General features: G+C 43.5%; 1 protein-coding gene across 3 annotated transcripts in view; it reads left to right on the top strand.

The window, feature by feature from the left end:
- Positions 1-27190, top strand: part of avl9 (AVL9 homolog (S. cerevisiase)) — a 305466-nt gene that overhangs the window by 79847 nt on the left and 198429 nt on the right. For all 3 annotated transcript variants that reach the window (XM_073070590.1, XM_073070639.1, XM_073070722.1), the window contains 2 exons: positions 20355-20444; positions 22560-22626. In XM_073070590.1, coding sequence (XP_072926691.1) covers positions 20355-20444; positions 22560-22626 — 157 coding nt within the window. The remainder of the gene's footprint in view (positions 1-20354; positions 20445-22559; positions 22627-27190) is intronic.

Raw genomic sequence — 27190 nt, forward strand, 5'->3', positions numbered from 1 at the left:
TCTGTTTTCCTATCTGTTCCTGACTTCACTCAGCTACTCGCTCCCTGCAACTTGAGGGTGACTCTTCCCTGTAACATTGATGAATTATATCCTCAGTCTCTCGTAGATCATATATAGAACATAGAATAGTACAGCACATTACAGGCCCTTCGGCCCACAATGTTGTGCCGCCCCTCAAACCCTGCCTCCCATATAACCCCCCCCCCACCTTAAATTCCTCCATATACCTGTCTAGTAGTCTCTTAAATTTCACTAGTGTATCTGCCTCCACCACCGACTCAGGCAGTGCATTCCACGCACCAACCACTCTCTGAGTGAAAAACCTTCCTCTAATATCCCCCTTGAACTTCCCTCCCCTTACCTTAAAGCCGTGTCCTCTTGTACTGAGCAGCGGTGCCCTGGGGAAGAGGCGCTGGCTGTCCACTCCGTCTATTCCTCTTAATATCTTGTACACCTCTATCATGTCTCCTCTCATCCTCCTTCTCTCCAAAGAGTAAAGCCCTAGCTCCCTTAATCTCTGATCATAATGCATACTCTCTAAACCAGTCAGCATCCTGGTAAATCTCCTCTGTACCCTTTCCAATGCTTCCATATCCTTCCTATAGTGAGGCAACCAGAACTGGACACAGTACTCCAAGTGTGGCCTAACTAGAGGTTTATGGAGCTGCATCATTACATCGCATCTCTTAAACTCTATCCCTCAACTTATGAAAGCTAACACCCCATAAGCTTTCTTAACTACCCTATCTACCTGTGAGGCAACTTTCAGGGATCTGTAGACATGTACCCCCAGATCCCCCTGCTCCTCCACACTACCAAGTATCCTGCCATTTACTTTGTACTCTGCCTTGGAGTTTGTCCTTCCAAAGTGTACCACCTCACACTTCTCCGGGTAGAATTCCATCTGCCACTTCTCAGCCCACTTCTGCATCCTATCAATGCCTCTCTGCAATCTTTGACAATCCTCTACACTATCTACAACACCACCAACCTTTGTGTCGTCTGCAAACTTGCCAACCCACCCTTCTACTCCCACATCCAGGTCATTAATAAAAATCACAAAAAGAGGTCCCAGAACAGATCCTTGTGGCACACCACTAGTCACAACCCTCCAATCTGAATGTACTCCCTCCACCACAACCCTCTGCCTTCTGCAGGCAAGCCAATTCTGAATCCACCTGGCCAAACTTCCCTGGATCCCATGCCTTCTGACTTTCTGAATAAGCCTACCATGTGGAACCTTGTCAAATGCCTTACTAAAATCCATGCAGATCACATCCACTGCACTACCCTCATCTATATGCCTGGTCTCCTTCTCAAAGAACTCTATCAGGCTTGTTAGGCATGATCTGCCCTTCACAAAGTCATGCTGACTGTCCCTGATCAGACCATGATTCTCTAAATGCCCATGGATCCCATCTCTAAGAATCTTTTCCAACAGCTTTCCTACCACAGACGCAAGGCTCACTGGTCTGTAATTATCTGGACTATCCGTACTACCTTTTTTGAACAAGAGGACAACATTCGCCTCCCTCCAACCCTCCAGTACCATTCCCATGGACAACGAGGACATAAAGATTCTAGCCAGACGTTCAACAATCTCTTCCCTTGCCTCGTGGAGCAGCCTGGGGAATATTCCATCAGGCCTCGGGGACTTATTAGGCCTAATGTATTTTAACAACTCCAACACCTCCTCTCCCTTAATATCAACATGCTCCAGAACATCAACCTCACTCATATTGTCCTCACCGTCATCAAGTTCCCTCTCAGTGGTGAATACCGAAGAGAAGTATTCATTGAGGACCTCGCTCACTTCCACGGCCTCCAGGCACATCTTCCCACTTTTATCTCTAATCTGTCCTACCTTCACTCCTGCCATCCTTTTGTTCTTCACATAATTGAAGAATGCCTTGGGGTTTTCCTTTATCCAACTCACCAAGGCCTTCTCATGCCCCCTTCTTGCTCTTCTCAGCCCCTTCTTAAGCTCCTTTCTTGCTACCCTATATTCCTCAATAGACCCATCTGATCCTTGCTTCCTAAACCTCATGTATGCTGCCTTCTTCCACCTGACTAGATTTTCCACTTCACTTGTCACCCATGGTTCCTTCACCCTACCATTCTTTATCTTCCTGACAGGGACAAATTTATCCCTAACATCCTACAAGAGATCCTTAAACATCGACCACATGTCCATAGTACATTTCCCTGAAAAAACATCATCCCAATTCACACCCGCAAGTTCTAGCCTTATAGCCTCATAATTTGCCCTTCTCTAATTAAAAATTTTCCTGTCCTCTCTGATTCTATCTTTTTCCATGATAATGCTAAAGGTCAGGGAGCAGTGATCACTGTCCCCCAGATGCTCACCCACTGACAGATCTGTGACCTGACCCGGTTCGTTACCTAATACTAGATCTAGTATGGCATTCCCCCTAGTCGGCCTGTCAACATACTGTGACAGGAATCCATCCTGGACACACTTAACAAACTCTGCCCCATCTAAACCCTTGGAACTAATCAAGTGCCAATCAATATTAGGGAAGTTAAAGTCACCCATGATAACAACTCTGTTATTTTTTCACCTTTCCAAAATCTGCCTCCCAGTCTGCTCCTCGGTATCTCTGCTACTACCAGGGGGCCTATAGAATACCCCCCAGTAGAGTAACTGCTCCCTTCCTGTTCCTGACTTCCACCCATGCTGACTCAAAAGAGGATCCTTGTACATTACCCACCCTTTCAGTAGCTGTAATAGTATCCCTGACCAGTAATGCCACCCCTCCTCCCCTTTCTCCCCCTTCTCTATCTCTTTTAAAGCACTGAAATCCAGGAATATTGAGAATCCATTCCTGCCCTGGTGCCAGCCAAGTCTCTGTAATGGCCACTACATCATAATTCCATGTATGTATTCAAAACCCTGCCCCATGCACCAAGTCCTCAGCCACACATTCAACTGCCATCTCCTCCAATTCTTACCATCACTATCACGTAGCACTGGCAGCAATGCTGAAAACACCACCCTTGAGGTCCTGTTCTTCAGCCTTCTGCCTAGTTCCTGAAACTCACACTTCAGGACCTCATCCTTCTTCCTGCCTACGTCGTTGGTCCCAACATGTATCACGACTTCTGGTTGTTTTCCCTCTTGCACTAGGATGTCATACACCCAGTCAGAGACATCCCAGACCCTGGCACCTGGGAGGCAACAAACCATGCAGATTTCCTTCTCATGTCCACAAAATCTCCTGTCTGCTCCCCTGACTATAGAGTCTCCAATGACAACAGCTCTCCTCTTCTCCATCCCATCCTTCTGCACCATAGGGTCAGACTCAGTGCTAGAGGCCCTGCCACCATGGCTCACACCTGAGCCATCATCCCCACCAACAGCATCCAGGACAGTAAACTTATTATTCAGTGGAATGGCTACAATGTGCTCTGCATTACCTGTCTACTTTCCTTGGCTTTCCTTCCTCGGACTGTCACCAAACGACCTGCTTCTGGCAGCCTAGGTTTGACTACCTCCCTGTAGCTCTCATCTATGACCTCATTCTCCCTTATGAGTCAAAGGTCATCCAGCTGCTGCTCCAGATTTCTCACACAGTCTTCCAGATCACCCAGCCACAAGCACTTCTGGAAGATGTGACTCTGCGGGAGAGGGGAGTTCCCCCAAGACTGCCACATCTCACAGGAGAGGCACATCACCATCTCAGGAGGCATTGTAAAGACTAACTGGAAACAAGCTCGTCCTCTGCCTTTTCTCATCAAAGCCTCAAACTCCACTGGCTCACTCACTGGCCACTTTGCTTGAGGTAACCCTCTATTTATTTGTTTGAGCTTTTCAAACTGCTTGGTCACCTGGCCTCGAATGCCCAATCAGCTGCTTTCTGCTGAGTTTGAGCTATTCAAATCTTGATTGTCTAATCAACAGCTTTCTGCTGAGCTATTCAAATCTTGATTGACTTGATTGCACAGTCCAACTGCCAAAACTGCCAGAACCTCTCGAGTCAAAGCCTCAAGGTGAAGGTGAAGGTCCGTCAGTGCCGCTCCAAATCCCTAACACATTCTTCAAGGAGCTACAGCTGGATACACCATGCAGATATAGTTCCCTGGGAGACTTGTTATGGACCAGCAGCAATAGATGTAGAATGGAGTCGGGGAATTACTGCAAAACAACGAAATTTATTAACATTTATGCAGAAATATAGAAAATTAAACAAACAACTTACTTAAACAGAAGTTAATGTCATTATGCATCTATAGCTCCCAAACAGTCAAACTTAGAAACAATTCTTAACAAAGTCTTACTCAAGCACAGTCTTAGAGTGGCAGTTTAGAAAGTCCAGGTGATTAATGAAATAAGTGAGAGGAGAGACTTGTATGTTCGTGATGCAACAAAGAGACGACCTTGGAGATTCACAGTACAGCGGAGGAGCGATCTCGCAGAGACGAGGGAACAGTTACCGTAGTTTGCAGCCATGGAGTACCTTTTCCGAAGAGTCCAAGAAGAGCGAGATTTCAGAGTAACTAAAGGAATTTCCCTTATGCCGAAATGGTCACCACACAACACCTGAGACCATGCAGGCGTTAATCAAAAGTGTGTGCCACAATCCATGTATGGATTATACGAAATGTCAGTCACATTTGAAATGCACAGAGTGCTGCTGGCTAACCCAATCCTTTGGGTTTGTTCGAAGCCTGCAATCTTCACTCTCACTCCCTCTTCCCATCGATTCCTTAACGACTCCTTACCGAGTGACTCCCTAATGAGTGATTCCTGATTTCTGGCAATCAGTCTGTGTTTCTCTTTTATATTGTCGGTATACGTCAAGTGAAGCTTAAAGAAAGGAAGCTACGAATTCCCAGCAAAGCGAAACTATGATCACATGATGCCCACATGAACTGAAACTACAAGCTTCCAGCAAAACAAGACCATAGATACATCACACTTAGTAAACAAAGCTAATATCATGTGACATCCACAGGAATCGAAACTGTGGACCCATAACAGACTCTGGGTCTCCCAGCTCTCCATCATCTATTCTCACTTATGTCACATCTACACTCGCCACTGGCCTACTCCAGACAGTGGCCGGTCAGCCTAGCACTTCTGTACTTTTATTTAATTCGTAGAGCTCTGTTGACGCCGCTGAAAGGCCCTGTAAAATCTTTGTTACTTCTGTTTAAAGAGTTGCCCCTCAATTTTGAGGCTGTTCCCTCTAGTTTGGGATACCCCCATGATAGGGTGGATGTGGAGATGATTTTTCCTATCTTGTCCTTTCAACGTTCAATAGGTTTCAATGAGATCCTCCCACATTCTTCTAAATTTGAGTAAGTATAGGCCGAAAGCAGCCAAATGCTCCTTGAATGTTAATCCCTTCATTCCTGAAATCATCCTCAAGAACTTCTTCTGGATCCTCTCCTATGACAACACATCCTTTCTGAGATGTGGGGTCCAAAACTGTTGACAATACTCCAAGTACTGCCTAACTAGTGTCTTATAATGCTGAGCCTTTATCTCCTTGCTTTTATATTCTATTCTCCTTGAGATAAATGCCAACATTGCATTTCCCTTCTTAACCAGAGACTCAACATGTAAACTAACCTTCTGGGAGTCTTGTACGAGGACTCCCAAGTCCCTCTGCACCTCTGATGTTTGAACCTTCTCCCCATTTAGATAATAGTCTGTGCTATTGTCCCTTTTACCAAAATGCATTATGATACATTTCCCAACACTGTATTCCATCTGCCACTTTTTTGCCCTTAAGTCCTTGCTGCAATTACATTGCTTCCTCAGCACTACCTATCCCTCTGCAAACTTTTCCTCAAAGCCATCAATTCCACTATCTACAAATTCCACAAATCACTGACAAACAATGTGAAAAGTAGTGGTTCTAATATTAACCCCTCCAGAGGTGACTACTCTCTGTAACTTGGATTGATGATCTCCTCACTCTCCCATACAAGCTGAAGGTCATCCAGCTTCTGCTGCAGATCCTTAACACAGTCTTCATGGAGCTGCAGCTGGATGCACTTCATGCAGATGTAGTTTCCTGGGAGACTCTGGGTCTTCTCAGACTCCAACTTCTGGCATGAAGAACACACAATGGCCATTCAAGCTAGTTATTAACCATTTAAACTCAGGCACAGTTATTAAAAAGGGAATCTTGACAGAAACTTAGCTGGACATCTTACCCAGAGCCGATGCCTCTTCTGAGCCTAAGCCTCCTTTGAGCCAAAGCCCAATGCTCTGGCTCCCAGCAATGGCTGCTCTGCTTGTTCCCTCTGGAGTTTTATTTACTTCTCTCTTCATTTAACATCAAAGGATATACTTTAGATTGAAAGGACAGGCAGGAAGGCATAGATAGGCAGCATGGAGTAAAGGAATTGCTCGAGGAATATAAAGAATGTAAAAGGAAACTTAAGAAAGAGATTAGAAAAGCTAAAAGAAGTTACGAGTTTGGTTTGGCAAATAAGGTGGAAGTAAACCCGAAAGGCTTCTACAGTTATATTAAAAGCAAGAGGATAGTGAGGGATAAAATTGGTCCCTTAGAAAATCAGGGTGGTCAGCTATGTGTGGAGCCGAGGGAGATGGGAGAGATTTTGAACGATTTCTTCTCTTCGGTATTCACTAAGGAGAAGGATATCGAATGGTGTAAGGTGTGGGAAACAAGTAAGGAAGTTATGGAACCTATGACAATTAAAGAGGTGGAAGTACTGGCGCTTTTAAGAAATTTAAAAGTGGATAAATCTCCGGGTCCTGACCGGATATTCCCCAGGACCTTGAGGGAAGTTTGTGTAGAGATAGCAGGAGCTCTGACGGAGATCTTTCAGATGTCATTAGAAACAGGGATTGTGCCGGAGGATTGGCGTATTGCTCATGTGGTTCCATTGTTTAAAAAGGGTTCTAGAAGTAAGCCTGGCAATTATAGACCTGTCAGTTTGACATCAGTGGTGGGTAAATTAATGGAAAGTATTCTTAGAGATAGTATTTATAATTATCTGGATAGACAGGATCTGATTAGGAGTAGCCAGCATGGATTTGTGCGTGGAAGGTCATGTTTGACAAACCTTATTGAATTTTTTGAAGTAGTTACGAGGAATGTTGACGAGGGTAAGGCAGTGGATGTAGTCTATATGGACTTCAGCAAGGCCTTTGACAAAGTTCCACATGGAAGGTTAGTTAAGAAGGTTCAGTCGTTAGGTATTAGTGCTGGAGTAATAAAATGGATTCAACAGTGGCTAGATGGGAGATGCCAGAGAGTAGTGGTGGATAATTGTTTATCGGGATGGAGGCCGGTGACTAGCGGGGTGCCTCAGGGATCTGTTTTGGGCCCAATGTTGTTTGTAATATACATAAATGATCTGGATGATGGGGTGGTAAATTGGATTAGTAAGTATGCTGATGATACTAAGGTAGGAGGTGTTGTGGATAATGAGGTGGGTTTTCAAAGCTTGCAGGGAGATTTATGCCGGTTAGAAGAATGGGCTGAACGTTGGCAGATGGAGTTTAATGCTGAGAAGTGTGAGGTTCTACATTTTGGCAGGAATAATCCAAATAGAACATACAGGGTAAATGGTAGGGCATTGAGGAATGCAGTGGAACAGAGAGATCTAGGAATAACAGTGCATAGTTCCCTGAAGGTGGAGTCTCATGTAGATAGGGTGGTGAAGAAGGCTTTTGGAACGCTGGCCTTTATAAATCAGAGCATTGAGTACAGAAGTTGGGATGTAATGTTAAAATTGTACAAGGCATTGGTAAGGCCAAATTTGGAATATTGTGTACAGTTCTGGTCACCGAATTATAGGAAAGATATCAATAAATTAGAGAGAGTGCAGAGACGATTTACTAGGATGTTACCAGGGTTTCAGCACTTAAGTTACAGAGAAAGGTTGAACAAGTTAGGTCTCTATTCATTGGAGCGTAGAAGGTTGAGGGGGGATTTGATCGAGGTATTTAAAATGTTGAGAGGGATAGATAGAGTTGACGTAAATAGGCTGTTTCCATTGAGAGTAGGGGAGATTCAAACGAGAGGACATGATTTGAGAGTTAGGGGGCAAAAGTTTAAGGGAAACACGAGGGGGTATTTCTTTACTCAGAGAGTGATAGCTGTGTGGAATGAGCTTCCTGTAGAAGTAGTAGAGGCCAGATCAGTTGTGTCATTTAAGGTAAAATTGGATAGGTATATGGATAGGAAAGGAGTGGAGGGTTATGGGCTGAGTGCGGGTAGGTGGGACTAGGTGAGATTAAGAGTTCGGCACGGACTAGGAGGGCCGGAATGGCCTGTTTCCGTGCTGTGATTGTTATATGGTTATATGGTTATATAGATAGTTGTGTAGTTCTTTTGGTATGAGATGAACTTCCATCTTTAGATAGAGTTGATGTAGGGTTAGATAATGTTGAGTCTTTGTGGGTGGAGTTAAGAAACTGCAAGAGCAAAAAAAACCATTATGGGAATCATATATAAGCCTCCAACTAGTAGCCAAGATGTGGGGTTGAGATTGCAAAGGAGCTGGAAAAGGCATGTAACAAGGGTAATGACACAATTGCAATGGACTTCAATATGCAAGGGGATTGGGAAAATGAGATTGGTGTCGGATTGCAAAATGTGGAATTTGTTGAATGCCTATGAGATGGCTTTTTAGAGCAGCTTGGGCTTGAGCCTACTCAGGGAAAGGATAACTTTGATTGGGTGTTGGGTAATAACCCAGATCTTTTTAGGGAGCTTAATGTAAAGGAACCCTTAGGAAGCAGTGATCATAATATGATTGAATTTATACTGCAATTTGAGAGGGAGAAGCATAAGTCACACATGTCAGTATCGCTTTGGAATGAAGTGAGTTACAGAGGTGTAAAGGAGGAGCTTACCCAGGTGGATTAGAGGAGGATACTGGTGGGGATGATGGCAGAGCAGAGATGGCTGAAGTTTCTGGGAATAGTTCACAAGGCACAGGGTAGATATGTCCCTCAGAGGAAGTTGTTCTCAAATGGCAGGGTTAGGTAATCATAGCTGACAAGGGAAATTAAGGACTGCACAAAAGCAAAGGAAAGGCCATATAAGGTATCAAAAGTGAGTGGGAAGTTCGATGTTTGGGAAGTTTTAAAATCCAACAAAAAGCAACTAAGGGCCATAAATTTAGTTGACTCCATTTGGGTTCTAGCCTACAAAGTACTCAGGATGTCCTCAAGGAGCGGTGTCTCAGAAAGGCTGCATCCATGATTAAGGACCCCCAGCACCCAGGGAATGCCCTTTTCTCACTGTTGCCATCAGGCAGGAGGTACAGAAACCTGAAGGCACACACTCAGCAATTCAGGAACAGCTTCTTTCCCTCCACCATCTGATTCCTAAACAGACATTGAACCCATGAACACTACCTCACTTTTTATATATATATATAAATAGAACATAGAACATAGAATAGTACAGCACATCACAGGCCCTTTGGCCCACAATGTTGTGCCGACCCTCAAACCCTGCCTCCCATATAACCCCCCACCTTAAATTCCTCCATATACTTGTCTAGTAGTCTCTTAAACTTCACTAGTGTATCTGCTTCCACCACTGACTCAGGCATTGCATTCCACGCACCAACCATTCTGAGTGAAAAACCTCCCTTGAACTTCCCTCCCCGTACCTTAAAGCCACGTCCTCTTGTATTGAGCAGTGGTGTCCTGGGGAAGAGGCTCCTGGTAAATCTCCTCTGTACCCTTTCCAGTGCTTCCACATCCTTCCTATAGCAAGGTGACCAGAACTGGACACAGTACTCCAAGTGTGGCCTAACTAGAGTTTTATAGAGCTGCATCATTACATTGCGTATCTTAAACTCTATCCTCGACTTATGAAAGCTAACACCCAATAAGTGGAGTGGTAGAGGCAGGTTCGGTATTATCATTTAAAGTAATATTGGATAGCTATATGGACAGGATAGGAACGGAGGGTTATGGGCTGAGTGCGGGCCAGTGGAACTAGGTGAGAGTAAGTGTTCGGCATGGACTAGAAGGGCCGAGTTGGCCTGTTTCCGTGTTGTAATTGTTATATGGTTATTAAGCTTTCTTAACTACCCTATCTACCTGTGAGGCAACTTTCAGGGATCTGTGGACATGTACGCCCTGATCCCTCTGCTCCTCCACACTACTAAGTACCCTGCCATTTACTTTGTACTCTGCCTTGGAGTTTGTCCTTCCAAAGTGTACCACCTCACACTTCTCCGGGTTGAACTCCATCTGCCACTTCTCAGCCCACTTCTGCATCCTATCAATGTCTCTCTGCAATTTTCGACAATCCTCTACACTATCTACAACACCACCAACCTTTGTGTCGTCTGCAAACTTGCCAACCCACCCTTCTACCCCCACATCCAGGTCGTTAATAAAAATCACGAAAAGTAGAGGTCACAGAACAGATCCTTGTGGGACACCACCAGTCACAACCCTCCAAGTTGAATGTACTCCCTCCACAATGACCCTCTGACCTCTGCAGGCAAGCCAATTGTGAATCCACCTGGCCAAATTTCCCTGGATCTCATGCCTTCTGACTTTCTGAATAAGCCCAACGTGTGGAACCTTGTCAAGTGCCTTACTAAAATCCATGCAGATCACATCCACTGCACTACCCTCATCTATATGCCTGGTCACCTCCTCAAAGAACTTTATCAGGTTTGTTAGACACGATCTTCCCTTCACAAAGCCATGCTGACTGTCCCTGATCAGACCATGATTCTCTAAATGCCCATAGATCCTATCTCTAAGAATCTTTTCCAACAGCTTTCCCACCACAGACGTAAGGCTCACTGGTCTATAATTACCCGGACTATCCCTACTACCTTTTTAGAACAAGGGGACAACATTCACCTTCCTCCAATCCTCCGGTACCATTCCCGTGGACAACGAGGACATAAAGATCCTAGCCAGATGTTCAGCAATCTCTTCCCTTGCCTCGTGGAGCAGCCTGGGGAATATTCCGTCAGGCCCCGGGGACTTAATCTTTCTAATGTATTTTAACTCCAGCACCTCTTCTCCCTTAATATCAACATGCTTCGGAGCATCAGCCTCACTCATATTGTCCTCACCGTCATCAAGTTCCCTCTCAGTGGTGAATACCGAAGAGAAGTATTCATTGAGGACCTCGTTCACTTCCACAGCCTCCAGGCACATCTTCCCACTTTTATCTCTAATCTGTCCTACCTTCACTCCTGTCATCCTTTTATTCTTCACATAATTGAAGAATGCCTTGGGGTTTTCCTTTACCCTACTTACCAAGGCCTTCTCATGCCCCCTTCTTGCTCTTCTCAGCCCCTTCTTAAGCTCCTTTCTTGCTACCCTATATTTCTCAATAGGCCCATCTGATCTTTGCTTCCTAAACCTCATGTATGTTGCCTTCTTCCACCTGACTAGATTTTCCACTTCACTTGTCACCCATGGTTCCTTCACCCTACCATTCTTTATCTTCCTGACAGGGACAAATTTATCCCTAACATCCTGCAAGATCCTTAAAAATTGACCACATGTCCATAGTACATTTCCCTGCAAAAACATCATCCCAATTCACACCCGCAAGTTCTAGCCTTATAGCCTCATAATTTGCCCTTCCCCAATTAAAAATTTTCCTGTCCTCTCTGATTCTGTCCTTTTCCATGATAATGCTAAAGGCCAGGGAGCGGTGATCACTGTCCCCCAGATGGTCACCCACTGACAGATCTGTGACCTGACCCGGTTCGTTACCTAATACTAGATCTAGTATGGCATTCCCCCTAGTCGGCCTGTCAACATACTGTGACAGGAATCCATCCTGGACACACTTAACCAACTCTGCCCCATCTAAACCCTTGGAACTAATCAAGTGCCAATCAATATTAGGGAAGTTAAAGTCACCCATGATAACAACTCTGTTATTTTTTCACCTTTCCAAAATCTGCCTCCCAGTCTGCTCCTCGGTATCTCTGCTACTACCAGGGGGCCTATAGAATACCCCCCAGTAGAGTAACTGCTCCCTTCCTGTTCCTGACTTCCACCCATGCTGACTCAAAAGAGGATCCTTGTACATTACCCACCCTTTCAGTAGCTGTAATAGTATCCCTGACCAGTAATGCCACCCCTACTCCCCTTTTCCCCCCCTCTCTATCCCTTTTAAAGCACTGAAATCCAGGAATATTGAGAATCCATTGCTGCCCTGGTGCCAGCCAAGTCTCTGTGATGGCCACTACATCATAATTCCATGTATGTATCCAAGCTCTCAGTTCATCACCTTTGTTCCTGATGCTTTTTGCATTGAAGTACACACACCTTAGCCCTTCTACCTCACCACCTTTATTCTGCTTCTCTTTCCTCAAAGCCTCTCTATATGTTAGATCTGGCTTTACTCCATGCACTTCTTTCACTGCTGTATCGCTGCGGGTCCCATCCCCCTTGCAAATTAGTTTAAACCCTCCTGAACCATGCTAGCAAACCTACCTGCAAGGATATTGCTCCCCCTTGAGTTCAGGTGCAACCCATCCAATCTGTACAGGTCCCACCTTCCCCAGAAGAGATCCCAATGATTCAAAAATCTAAAACCCTGCCCCATGCACCAACTCCTCAGCCACGCATTCAACTGCCATCTCCTCCAATTCTTACCATCACTATCACGTAGCACTGGCAGCAATGCTGAGAACGCCACCCTTGAGGTCATCATATATACAATATATATGTTGTTTCTGTTTTTGCATGAATTTTAATCTATTCAACATGTTTACAGTAATTGATTTATTTGTTTCGTATTTTTCCCCTATATTTTATGTATTGCAATGAACTGCTGCTGCTAAGTTAACAAATTTCACGACAAATGTTGTGGTGGGAAATTTTAATTTCCCCAATATTAGAAACATGGAAAACCTACAGCACAATATAGGGCCTTTGGCCCACAAAGCTAGGTTTACCCATAGCCCTCTGTTTTTCTAAGTTTTTGAGTGGGGTTCTGCATAGGCACGTTCCAATAAGACAGGGAAAGGATGGTAGGGTACAGGAACCATGGTGTGCAAAGAGAGAAACCGGGGTATTATAGACCGGTTAGTCTGACATCGGTGATGGGGAAAATGCTAGAGTCGGTTATCAAAGATGTGATAACAGCACATTTGGAAAGAGGTGAAATCATCAGACAAAGTCAGCATGGATTTGTGAAAGGAAAATCATGTCTGACGAATCTTATAGAATTTTTTGAAGATGTAACTAGTAGAGTGGATGGGGGAGAGCCAGTGGATGTGGTATATTTAGATTTTCAAAAGGCTTTTGACAAGGTCCCACACGGGAGATTAGTGTGCAAACTTAAAGCACACGGTATTGGGGGTATGGTATTGATGTGGATAGAGAATTGGTTGGCAGACAGGAAGCAAAGAGTGGGAGTAAATGGGACCTTTTCAGAATGGCAGGCAGTGACTAGTGGGGTACCGCAAGGCTCAGTGCTGGGACCCCAGTTGTTTACAATATATATGAATGATTTAGACGAGGGAATTAAATGCAGCATCTCCAAGTTTGTGGATGACAGGAAGCTGGACGGCGGTGTTAGCTGTGAGGAGGATGCTAAGAGGATGCAGGGTGACTTGGATAGGTTAGGTGAGTGGGCAATTTCATGGCAGATGCAATTTAATGTGGATAAATGTGAGGTTATCCATTTAGTTGTTAACCATAAATGTTAGGTTATCCACTTTGGTTGCAAGAACAGGAAAACAGATTATTATCTGAACGGTGGCCGATTAGGAAAAGGGGAGGTGCAACGAGACTTGGGTGTCATTGTACACCAGTCATTGAAGGTGTGCATGCAGGTACAGCAGGCGGTGAAAAAGGCAAATGGTATGTTGGCATTCATAGCAAAAGGATTTGAGTAGGAGGTTCTACTACAGTTGTACAAGGCCTTGGTGAGACCGCACCTAGAATATTGTGTGCAGTTTTGGTCCCCTAATCTGAGGAAAGACATTTTTGCCATAGAGGGAGTACAGAGAAGGTTCACCAGATTGATTCCTGGGATGGCAGGACTTTCATATGAAGAAAGACTGGATCAACTAGGCTTATAGCCCAGGCATTAAGAAGAGGGACGCCTCACGTCTTAATAAGCTAGTAAGGAAGGCGGGCTCTGTCGTGGGCAAAGTACTGGAGAGTATAACATCGGTAGCAGAGCGAAGGGCGCTGAGTAGGCTACGGTCAATTATGGAAAACCCTGAACATCCTCTACATAGCACCATCCAGAGACAGAGAAGCAGTTTCAGCGACAGGTTGCTATCGATGCAATGCTCCTCAGACAGGATGAAGAGATCAATACTCCCCAATGCCATTCGGCTTTACAATTCAACCGCCAGGAGTAAGATATGTTAAAGTGCCGGGGTTAGGACTCAATGTATTTAAGTAAACTACTTAAGAACTTTTTAAAGCTATTATTAATGCTTTTTGAGAGAGTGATTTTAGATGCATATCATATTTTTACTGAGTTAAGTATTGTATGTAATTAGTTTTGCTACAATAAGTGTATGGGACATTGGAAAAAATGTGAATTTCCCCATGGGGATGAATAAAGTATCTATCTATCTATCTATCTATACTCACTGGAATTTAGAAGATTGAGGGGGGATCTTATTGAAACGTATAAAATTCTAAAGGGATTGGACAGGCTAGATGCAGGAAGATTGTTTCCGATGTTGGGGAAGTCCAGAACGAGGGGTCACAGTTTAAGGATAAAGGGGAAACCTTTTAGGACCGAGATGAGGAAAAACTTCTTCACACAGAGAGTGGTGAATCTGTGGAATTCTCTGCCACAGGAAACAGTTGAGGCCGGTTCATTGGCTATATTTAAGAGGAAGTTAGATATGGCCCTTGTGGCTAAAGGGATCAGGGGGTATGGAAAGAAAGCATGTACATGGTTCTGAGTTGGATGATCAGCCATGATCATACTGAATGGCGGTGCAGGCTCAAAGGGCCGAATGGCCTACTCCTGCACCTATTTTCTATGTTTCTATGTTTCTGACTTGGTTCATTTCACAATACCAGATCATGTACAGCCCCTCCTCTTTTAGGGTTGTCTACATATTGTGTCAAGAAACCTTCTTGAACACACCTAACAAACTCTACCCTATCTAGGATTATAGGTGTAGATGAAGCCACAGATCGTGAGAAGCTAGCCATCAGTAGCTTACACCACAGACGACAGGTAGCTGCAGCTACTGTGCTATACAAAATACACACCAGCCTCAGCCCTGCAGTCCTTCGCGCCATGCTGCCTTCATCTTATGAGAAACAGTGCACCACATGATCAAGTTTATCTATGTGTGCTAATGCTGTTTCTATTCCTGATGCAAGAACCTATAAACTGGATAGAAGCTTTCTTCACTGTGCTATCAGAATTTGAAACAGCCTTCTTGATGCTGTGGTTGGAAACATTTGCTATGATGGGGTCCAAGCCTTCAAGAGTCAAGTGTACATTCCCCTATCATCTCTGGGAGGGCAGTCACATGCTTCTTCATAAGCTATCTTGAAGGGGACCAGGATGGCAATGCTTGGTTGTTGGTAGGTAGGGTTAATACCTGACTTTCAAGAGCAGTTGTGAGTTATGTTCTGGCTGGACGTAGTTCTTAAACTGCTGGAGAACAATGCGGAAAGAACAGGTGCTGTTTTCACCCGGTAGGGATAAGTTTTAAGTTCCAAGTGCTCCTGCCATGTTTTGTCACCCTGCAACCTTATCCTTCAATCTCTTTAAGTTATGGAGGACAACATGTGTATAAATGTCTCTACCAGCAGACTCCATCATGATCATCATGACTCCAGTATTTTGAATATTTTTTAATGTTTCTTAGTTTCTAAATGAATTTTTTGTGTTCTATCGCTGAGCAGCAGTGGACCATCTGATTGGCGTATCAACTTTCTCTTTGGGAACTAGTTGACTTGATCAGCATTTCTGAACTGGCTATTGTTCACGATTGCGCTTAAAAAAAACTGTAGGAAAATGCCAATTGTTATTTGGGAAATTGTTCTTGGCATCTCTTGGTGTGGTGTTCTGCATAGGTACGTTCCAATGAGACAGGAAAAGGATGGTAGGGTGCAGGAACCATGATGTATAAAGGCTGTTGAAAATACAGTCAAGAAGAAAAGAAAAGGTTCAAAAATCTAGGTGGTGATGGGGATCTGGAAAATGATAAGGCTAACAGGAAGAAACTTAAGAATGAAATTAGGAGAGCTAGAATGGGCCATGAGGAGGCCTTGGTGAGCAAGATTAAGGAAAACCCCTAGACATTCTACAAGTATGTGAAAAGCAAGAGGTTAAGACGTGAGAGAATAGGACCAAGCAGGTGTGACAGTGGAAAAGTGTGTATGGAACAGGAGGAGGTAGCAGAGGTACTTAATGAATACTTTGCTTTATTTGTCACTACAGAAGAGGACCTTGGAGATTGTAGGGATGACTTACAGCGGACTGAAAAGCTTCAGCATATAGACATTAAGGAAGAGGATGTGCTGGAGCTTTTGGAAAGCATCAAGTTGGATAAGTCCCTGGGACCAGATGAGATGTACCCCAGGCTACAGTGGGAGGCGAGTGAGGAGAATGCTGAGCCTCTGGCAATGATCTTAGCATCATCAGTGGGGATGGGAGGGGTTCCAGAGGATTGGAGGGTTGCAGTTATTGTTCCCTTATTCAAGAAAGGGAGTAGAGATAGCTCAGGATATTATAGACCAGTGAGTCTTACTTCAGTAGTTGGTAAGTTGATGAAGGAGATCCTGAGAGGCAGAATTTATGAACATCTGGAGAGGTATAATATGATTAGGAGTAGTCAGCATGGCTTTGTCAAGGGCAGGTTGTGCCTTACGAGCCTGATTGAATTTTTGAGCAGTAGATGTAGTATATATGGATTTCAGCAAGGCATTTAATAAGGTACCCTGAGCAAGGCTTATTGAGAAAGTAAGGAGGCATGGGATCCAAGGGGACATTGCTTTGTGGATCCAGAATTGGCTTGCCCACAGAAGGCAAAGGGTGTTTGTAGATGGGTCATATTCTGCATGGAGGTCGGTCACCAGTGGAGTGCCTCAGTGATCTGTTCTGGGACCCTTACTCATTGTGATTTTTATAAATGAAGTGGAAGTGGAGGGATGGGTTAGTAAGTTTGCTGATAACGCAAAGGTTGGAGGTGTTGTGGATAGTGTGGAGGGCTGTCAGAGCTTACAGCGGGACATTGATAGGATGCAAAACTGGGCTGAGAAATGGCAGATGGAGTTCAACCCAAATAAGTGTGAGGTGGTTCATTTTGGTAGGTCAAATATGATGGCAGAATATAGTATTAATGGTAAGATTCTAGTAAGTATGAAAGATCTTGGGGTCGGAGTCCACAGGACACTCAAAGCTGCTGTGCAGGTTGACTGTGTGGTTAAGAAAGCATATGGTGCATTGGCCTTCATTATTTGTGGGATTGAGTTCAAGAACCGAGGGGTAGTATTACAGCTGTATAGAACCCTGGTCAGATCCCACTTGGAGTACTGTGCTCAATTCTGGTCACCTTACAGCCTGAAGGATGTGGAAACTATAGAAAGGGTGCAGAGGAGATTTACAATCATGTTGCCTGGAATGGGGAGCATGCCTTACAAGGCCTTTTCTCCTTGGAGCAACCGAGGATGAGAAGTGTCCTGATAGAGGCATATAAGATGATAAGGGGCATTGATCGTGTGGATAGTCAGCGGCTTCTTCCCAGGGCTGAAATGGCTAACAGTTTTAAGGTGCTTGGAAGTAGGTACTGAGGGGATGTCAGGGGTAAGTTTTTTATGCAGAGAGTGGTGAGTGCGTGAATGGGCTGCCAACGACTGTGGTGAAGGCGGATGGAATATGGTCTTTTAAGAGGCTCCTGGATAGATAAATGGATCTTAGAAAAATAGAGGGCTGTGGATAACCTTAGGTAATTTCTAAAGTAAGTATATGTTCAGGACAGCATTGTGGGCCAAAGGGCCTGTATTGTGCTGTAGGTTTTCTATGTTTCTATGCCAGTGATAATCAACCTGATTCTGATTCTTATAAAAGCAATATGAAGAGAAAAGATGACATATGAGGGCAAAGTTGCCAATGATATAAAGCAGGATACCAAAAGTTTTTTCAGTTATATAAAAAGTAATAGGGAAGTGAGAGTTGATATTGGACCACTGGAGAATGATGCTGGTGAGGTAGTAATGGGGGACAAAGACATGGCAGATGAACTTCATGAATACTTCAGGATCAGGTTTATTATCACAGGCATGTGACATGAAATGTGATGTGAAATTTGCATCTGTCTTTGTTGTGGAAGACACTAGCAGTGTTCCAGAGGTCTATGAATGTCAGGGAGCAGGAGTGAGTGCTATTAATATTACAAAGGAAAAATGCAAGGCAAATTGAATGGTCTTAAAGTGGCTAAGTCACCTGGGCAAGATGGACTACATCCCAGAGTCCTGTGAGAGGTTGCTGAAGAGATGACAGATATATTGGTCTTGATCTTGCAAGAATCACTTGATTCTGGAATAGTTGTGGAGTTCTGGAAGATTGCAAATGTCACTCCACTCTTTAAGAAGGGAGAAACGAAAAAGAAAGGAAATTGTCGGCCAGTTACCCCAGCCTCATTGGTTGGGGAAATGTTGGAGCCTATTATTAAGGATGAGGTTTCAAGGTACTTGGAGACTAATGAAAAATAAGTCAAAGTCAGCATAAATCATAAATAACTCTCTAGAATAAAAACAGTAAGGTTAGGAAGACTGTGGGAAGGACCTTTTGAAGTTGTGATTCCCCAGAACATTGCTTGGGATGAAACGTCATTTGAGAGAAGGCAGGATAGGCTGTCTGTTTTACTTTGAGTGGAGAAAAGTGAGGGGCTCCTGATATTGGTACATATAATTGAGTTGAGGGCCTCCTTCAGTTGAGTTGACTATGGAGATCGCGTCCTTGCTCTTTAGATGCGCAAGCCTGGTATAATATGGAGAGCAAGCTGTTGCTCATGCAGCAATCTCCTCCTCTCCATGCATCTGTTGAACCCAAAGGAATAGCAGAGACTATACTCTTTGGTACCAGCAGTGATGCAGGAGTTGCCAGTCAGCATTGAACTTAATGTAGAACTGCCTTAGGGACTCCAGCTCTGGAGTTTTTCCTCTGGGTTTACTTCCAAAGAGTATAGCCACAAGGCAGCAGAGGTTTGAGATCAGAGTTTTCCTTCTCCTAGATGAGCTGTCAACCATGGCTGACAAACACTAGCTGCCCGAAGCAACTGGTTTTAGGGTGCCAGTAACCTGCCTTGCGCCTTCTCTTGCCAGTAGAAACAGTTCTGCCGAGCTTAGTAGCTCAGCCACACATGAAGGCCAGGAGCTGGACTTGGTTGTCAGCAGCTATTTGAGGCCCACATCTTTGGGAGTATTTAATAGGTAGTGGGAGCTTGTCCCCATACCACTTCCCTGTCTATGTCAACCTTAAAGAACACATAATTATGAAAGGCATAAATAAAGTAAAACTTTTCCTTGAGATGCCTAAAGCTAGAGCAGATAAGTTTAAGGTGATGAGAAGGAGTCTTAGAGGAGATAAAAGGAAGAAGTTGCTCAGCCAAACTGTTGTTGAAATCCAGAATGCAGACTTGGTGATATAGTTAGATACTCTTAGAATGTTAGAAACATAGAAAACAAAGAAAACCTGCAGCACAATACCAGCCCTTCAGCCCACAAAGTTGTACCAAACTTAGTCCTACCTTAGAAATTACTAGGGTTACCCATAACCCTCTATTTTTCTAAGCTCCATGTACCTATCCAAAAGCCTCTTAAAATACCCTATGGTATCTGCCTCCACCACTATTGCTGACAGCCCATTCCACGCACTCATCACTCTTTGCGTAAAAATAACTTACCCCTGACATCTCCTCTGTACCTACTCCCAAGCACCTTAAATCTGTGCCCTCTTGTGGCAGCCATTTCAGCCTTGGGAAAAAGCCTCTGCCTATCCACGCAATCAATGCCTCTCATCATCTTATACACCTTTATCAGGTCACTCCAAGGAGAAATGGCCGAATTCACTCAACCTGTTTTCATAAGGCATGCTCCCCAATCCAGGCAACATCCTTGTAACTCTGCTCTGCACTCTTTCTATGGTTCCCACATCCTTCCTGTAGTGAGGCAACCAGAACTGAGCTCAGTAGAAGTGGGGTCTGACCAGGGTCCTACATACCTGTAACATTACCTGTTGGTGAAGTATCTAGCAGAGTGTAGAATTGCCAAAGTGTGGCAGGTCATGCCGGACAAAGGGATTTGATGCCTGGCAAATATGTGAGGGGTCCATTCTCTGATGCTTGATTCCTTGAAGATGCTCTATTATCTTTTGAATTAATCGACTTTGTTGCAATATTTTTCTCTATAGCCGCTCTATGGGTTGCTCCAAGCCAAACTGGAACTCATCACTCATGCTTATTTTGAGGAAAAAGATTTTTCACAGATTTCTATCTTAAAGGTGAGCAAATTAATGTTCTTTTTATTCTGTCAAAATCTTACAAGAAAGAGGGATAGCCTTCCTTTGCACACTGCACAGAGTTTGTGTTGGAATGTAGTATTGCCTTCATGCTCCAAAACTGCAGTTTTATCATCAGAATGGTGCTAGAAGTCTGAAGTGACCCCGTCATTCACCCTTCACCGGGTCCCTGACCAATCAAGCACCCTTCACCAGTCCCTGGCCCCATTGAGCACCCTTCTGTGGTTGCTGGCAATGTTGCTTGCCCTTTGCTGGCCCTGTTGGACGCCCGTCGCCCACTCCCTTGTTTGCCCCTTTAGTGGGTCCGCTGCATGCCCTTCACTGGCTGCTGGCACTGCACCTCACTCCTCAATGGGTGAAAAAGATTTCCATCACGTTCCTTAAACTTTTCAACTTTCATCCTTAACCCATGACCTTGTTGTCGTCGAACCTATCTTTAAGCTGATTTATTATTTTCTTAATGACGGCCTTGAACTCCCATGTGTTTTACCCATAGTATCAATTATGGGACTCTTGTTATAATGTGTTTTACAGGAAAGTATTGATAGTTCAGTCTGAATATGTTACTGATTCATATATTGTATACATATTGTATTCATTATGTTTATGTATAAAGGTTTGGAATCAAGAAGTTGCAAATGCTAGAAATCTGAAATAAAAACAGAATTATGAAAAGGCTCAGTAGATAAAGCAGAATCTGTCAATGGGAAATGAGATGAATATTTCAGGTTATAGACCTATTATTCAACCTGATGGAAAGACTGAGTAGATTAAGCAGGATAAGATTTAAGAAAGTGAAATGAAATGAATGTCTCAGGTTGAAGGTAGAATGTTTATAGGATTTTAAATTTTTTTATTTAAGCCAATGTTGACCTCAATGCACGTTTTTCGAGGTTTCTGTTCCATGATTTCCCTTGTCTTTGTCCACTTAAATGCAGCAAAGCTTATAACTATATTTCATTTCTAATGTGCATTGAGTAGATTCTTTTAAGTATAAATATCCTTTGAAGTGATGTAAAATACATAATATTTCACTGGAAATCTGTGTTAAAAGTTGCCCCTCATGTTTCCATTAACTCCTTGCCCTGTTACCTTTAACCTATGCCTTCTAGTTCTTGATTCATCAATTCTAAGGCAAAAGACTAGCATTGACTCCATCAAAGCCTCTCAGAAATATACCTCTGTAAGATCACCCACACTTCAGTCTCCAATGCTATAATGCATGGATTCTTAATCTTTTTTTATGCCATGGATCAATACTATTAAGTAAGAGTTCATGGAACCCAGGTTGGGAACCCCTGCTCTAATCTATAATGTCCCAGTCTGCTCAACCTCTCTCCATGACTCAGTCTCTCAAATCCATCCTCATAAATTTTCTCTCAATAATTAATGACATCTTTCCTTTTTAGGTGACCAAAATTGAATAGAATTTTCCAAAAACAGTCTCACCAAGGTCTTGTACAAAGAGTCTTTATAAGTTAAATGTCATTCTGTGGTTGAGTGGGAAGGAGAAGACAGCTGCCAGTTACAAGCAACGCTACACATCCAGGCCAGAGTTCAACATTGTCTGCCTTAATTTATTGGGTATCTTGGGGCTTTTTAAAATCTGAATACCAGAACCTCCCAGTGTTTCTGGTATGGTCACATATCCACTTTACCAATTAGCAGTGAATTGGATGATCTGCCATTTGACCTGCCTCCATTAAACTTTGAATCGGACAGATTAGATACATCTGACTATTGAAAAGCATAAATTTCACTTGCAGCAGGTTTTTAGAATGAGTCAAATTTATTATGTGTCATATGACTGAAATTTGTTGTTTTGTAAAAAAAAACTATATATCACAAAAATAAATAGTTCAAAATGAAGGAATAGTGAGGTAGTATTCAAAAGAAGATAGCTCCACCTTGCTTGTGTTAAAATTCTACACTTAAGATCGGTCTTTGTGACTCAAGTGGCGAATCTTGTTACATTGCACTTAAGTAATAAGACATTTCGTGCATTAAGCAAAACAAAATGAAACATGGATTTGACATTAGAATGCACAAGTTGGTTTGAATGCTTTTAACTTGATTTTTTTTAAATGATTAAACTAGGAACTCTATGAACACATGAACAACTCTTTAGGAGGAAATGCATTAGAAGGATCTCAGGCTTATTTGAGTAAGTAAGCACAGATCACGTTATTAACATCAGAAGAAACAATAACATATTTTGTTACCTCTAAAGCATACTCGAGCAACATACCCAAGATGTTCAAAGTAAATCTATTATAGAAATAAGTAAGTAAGTTAATAAACAAACAAATAAATAAATATGTGTGCGTGCGTGTGTGTGTGTGTGTGTGTGTGTGTGACTGTATGCAACCCTAATAAAATCAACAAAAGACTGTACCCAACAGGATAGACAAACAACTCGAGTATGCCCTCAAGAAAATGAATCTCAGGATTGTATATGGTGACATATATGTACCTTGATAATAAATTTACTTTGAAAGACAACAAACTGCAAATACAAAATAATAATAAGAAGAAATAAATAAGTAATAAATATCAAGAATGTGAGATGAAAGATGAAAGTGAGTAAGTACATCCATGGAAAGAAATAAACAGTTGATATTTTGGGCTGAGACCCTGCATCAGGAAATTCCAGCATCTGCTAAATCTCTTGTGTTTACTAAAAGCAGATGGAGTTCCCCAGATAAGTGTGAAGTGGTTCATTTAGGTAGGTCAAATTTGAGGACAGAATATAATACTAATAGTAAGACTTTGGGCAGTGTGGAGGATCTGTGAGATCTTGGGGTCCACGTCCATAGGACACTGAAAGCTGCTGTGCAGGTTGACAGTGTTGTTAAGAACACTGTATGGTGTGTTAGAAACATAGAAAACCAACAGCACAATACAGGCCCTTCGGCCCACAATGTTGTGCCAAACATGTACTTACTTAGAAATTACCTAGGGTTACCCATAGCTCTCTATTTTTCCAAACTCCATGTACCTATCCAAGAGTCTCTTAAAAGACCTATCGTATCCACCTCCACCACCGTTGCTGGCAGCCCATTCCTCGCACTCACCACTCACTGTGTTTAAAAAAAAACTTACCCCTGACATTTCCTCTGTCCCTGCTTCCAAGCACCTTAAAACTGCACTCTCCCATATTAGCCATTTCAGCCCTGGGATAAAGCCTCTGACTATCAGTTCGCTGATGACACGGCCATAGTGGGGTGTGTCAGGAATGGACAGGAGGAGGAGTATAGGAAACTGATACAGGACTTTGTGATATGGTGCAACTCAAACTACCTGCGTCTCAATATCACCAAGACCAAGGAGATGGTGGTGGACTTTAGGAGATCTAGGCCTCATATGGAGCCAGTGATCATTAATGGAGAATGTGTGGAGCAGGTTAAGACCTACAAGTATCTGGGAGTACAGTTAGACGAGAAGCTAGACTGGACTGCCAACACAGATGCCTTGTGCAGGAAGGCACAGAGTCGACTGTACTTCCTTAGAAGGTTGGCGTCATTCAATGTCTGTAGTGAGATGCTGAAGATGTTCTATAGGTCAGTTGTGGAGAGCGCCCTCTTCTTTGTGGTGGCGTGTTGGGGAGGAAGCATTAAGAAGAGGGACGCCTCACGTCTTAATAAGCTGGTAAGGAAGGCGGGCTCTGTTGTGGGCAAAGTACTGGAGAGTTTAACATCGGTAGCTGAGCGAAGGGCGCTGAGTAGGCTACGGTCAGTTATGGATAACTCTGAACATCCTCTACATAGCACCATCCAGAGACAGAGAAGCAGTTTCAGCGACAGGTTACTATCGATGCAATGCTCCTCAGACAGGATGAAGAGGTCAATACTCCCCAATGCCATTAGGCTTTACAATTCTACCGCCAGGACTTAAGAACTTTTTAAAAGCTATTATTAATGCTTTTTGAGATAGTGATTTAGATGCATATCATATTTTTTTTACTGAGTTAAGTATTGTATGTAATTAGTTATGCTACAACAAGTGTATGGGACATTGGAAAAAAGTTGAATTTCCCCATAGGGATGAATAAAGTATCTATCTATCTATCTATCTATCTATCTATCATTTTTTATACCTCTATCAGGTCACCTCTCATCCTCCACTGCTCCAAGGAGAAAAGGCCAAGTTCACTCAACCTATTCTCAAAAGACATGCTCCCCAATCCAGGCAGCATTCTTGTAAATCTCCTCTGCACACTTTCTATTGTTTGCACAACCTTTCTGTAGTGAGGTGATCAGAACTGAGCACAGTACTCCAAGTGGGGTCTGACCAGAGTCCTATGTAGCTGTAACATTACCTCTCGTCTCTTAAACTCAATCCCACACTTGATGAAGGCTAAGGCAGTGTATGCCTTCTTAACCACAGAGTCAAACCTGTGCAGCAGCTTTGAATGTCCTATGGACTTGGACCCCAAGATCTCTCTGATCCTCCACACACTACCAAGAGTCTTACCATTAATGCTATATTCTGCCATCATATTTAACGTACCAAAATTAACTCACCTCACACTTGGGTTGGCCTTCATCAACCATGGGATTGAGTTCAAGAGATGTGAGGTAATGTTACAGCTATTTAAGACCTTAGTTAGACCCTGCTTGGAGTACTCTGGTTACCTCATTACAGGAAGGATGTGGATGCTATGGAGAGAGTACAGAGGAGATTTACAAGGATGTTGTCTGAATTGGAGAGCATGCCTTATGAGAATAGATTGAGTGAACTTGGCCTTTTGTCCTTAGAGTGACAGAGGATGAGAGGTGACCTGATAGAGGTATACAAGATGATCAGAGGCATTGATCGTGTGGATAGTCAGAGGCTTTTTCCCAGGGCTGAAATGGTTGCCACAAGAGGATACAGGTTTAAGATGCTGGGGAGTAGGTACAGAGGAGATGTCAGGGGTAAATTTTTTACTCAGAGTGGTGTGTGTGTGGAATGGGCTGCCGGCAACGGTGGTGGAGGCAGATATGATAGGATCTTTTAAGAAGCTTTTAGATAGGTACATGGAGCTGAGTAAAATAGAGGGCTATAGGTAAGCCTAGTAATTTCTGAGGTAGGGGCATGTTTAGCACAACTTTGTGGGCTAAAGGGCCTGTATTGTGCTGTAAGTTTTCTATCTTTCTCTGTTTCTATTTAGCTGAACAAATTTGTGAAGAACTCGTGGACTGTTGCAAGAAACATAAGGTTGCTCCAGGTGTGGCAAACACTAAACACCTTCTCCCCACTCCCTTCCCCCAGCTTTATGCTTTCCACAGCGACTCCCTTGTCCATTTGTCCCTCTCTACTGATCTCCCTCCTGGCACTTATCCTTGCAAGTGGAATAAGTGCTATACCTGCCCCTGCACCTCCTCCCTCACTACCATTCAGGGCCCCAAACAATCCTTCCAGGTGAGGGGACACTTCACCTGTGAGTATGTTGGGATCATGTACTGTGTTTGTTGCTCCTGGTGTGGCCTCTTCTATATTAGTGAGACCGGACATAGATTGGGAGACCACTTCTCCGAGCATCTACGCTTCATTCGCCAGAACAAGTGGGATCTCCCAGTAGCCACCCATTTTAATTCCACTTCCAATTCCGATATATCCATCCATGGCCTCCTCCACTGTCAGGATAATGCCACACTTAGGATGGAGGAACAACACGTTGTATTCTGTTTGGGTAGCCTCCAACCTGATGGCATGAACCCCCCCCCACCCCCTTGTCTCTCGCTCATGTTATCTCCTTGCCTGCTCATCACAGCCCACTGGTGGTGCTCCTACTCCCAGCTTGTTTTTCTTTTCTCCATGGCGTTCTGTCTCATTCACCAATCAACTTCCCAGCTCTTTGCTTCATCCCTCTTCCTCCAAGTTTCACCTATCGCCTGATGTTTCTCTCTCCCCTCCAGCCCCACCTTTTAAATCTACTCCTCAGCATTTTTTCTCCAGTCCTGCTGAAGGGTTTTGGCCCGAATTGTCGACTGTACTTTTTTTCCACAGATGCTGCCTGTTCTGCTGAGTTTCTCCAGCATTTCGTGTGTGTTGCTCGGCTTTTCAGCATCTGTAGATTTTCTCTTGTTTATAAGGTTGTTATAATACTGTAAATTCTGGTGTACGAGCTGACCCGGAGTATAAGTCGATCCCCCATTTTCAAGGCTAAAAAAGTGACTTTTTCATGTTACCTTTGTATAAGCCGACCCCTTTTGTAGAGGTTTTTGATTTAACCAGAAAAGATCACAAGATCTCACATGCTGGTACTCAGCTTTGCCGGATCTGGAACCTGAAAATTTTGTGAACCTGTACCTGCTAAGAAGACAGGCCTACACATTGTAGAGCGTTATAAGTGAATTCTCAATAAATAAATCAGTGAGGGAAATTTTGGATTAGGTTTCCAAAGGAAAAGAATCTTCTGAAATGTAACCCCCGTGAAACCATTTAGCGCCCGTTGTAATCTCGTTAAAACATAACACGGGGTAGCAGGATCAGTACGTGTACTCAGTATTGAGTTTGCGACCACCATGTACAAAAGATTAAAATGAATGCGATATGATGCTGACTTCAAGCTGAAGGTTGTTGATTTTGCTAAAGGAACGAATAATTCTGTAGCTGCTAAGAAGTTTAGTGTAAACGAGAAACAAGTGAGAGAATGGAGAAAGGCAGAGGACACGCTGAGGGAAATGCCAAAAATGAAATGTGCAAACTGCGGGAAAACATGCCGGTGGCCAGAACTGGAAGAA

This window comes from Hemitrygon akajei, chromosome 1, assembly GCF_048418815.1.
Source record: "Hemitrygon akajei chromosome 1, sHemAka1.3, whole genome shotgun sequence".
NCBI classification, from domain to species: Eukaryota; Metazoa; Chordata; class Chondrichthyes; order Myliobatiformes; family Dasyatidae; genus Hemitrygon; species Hemitrygon akajei.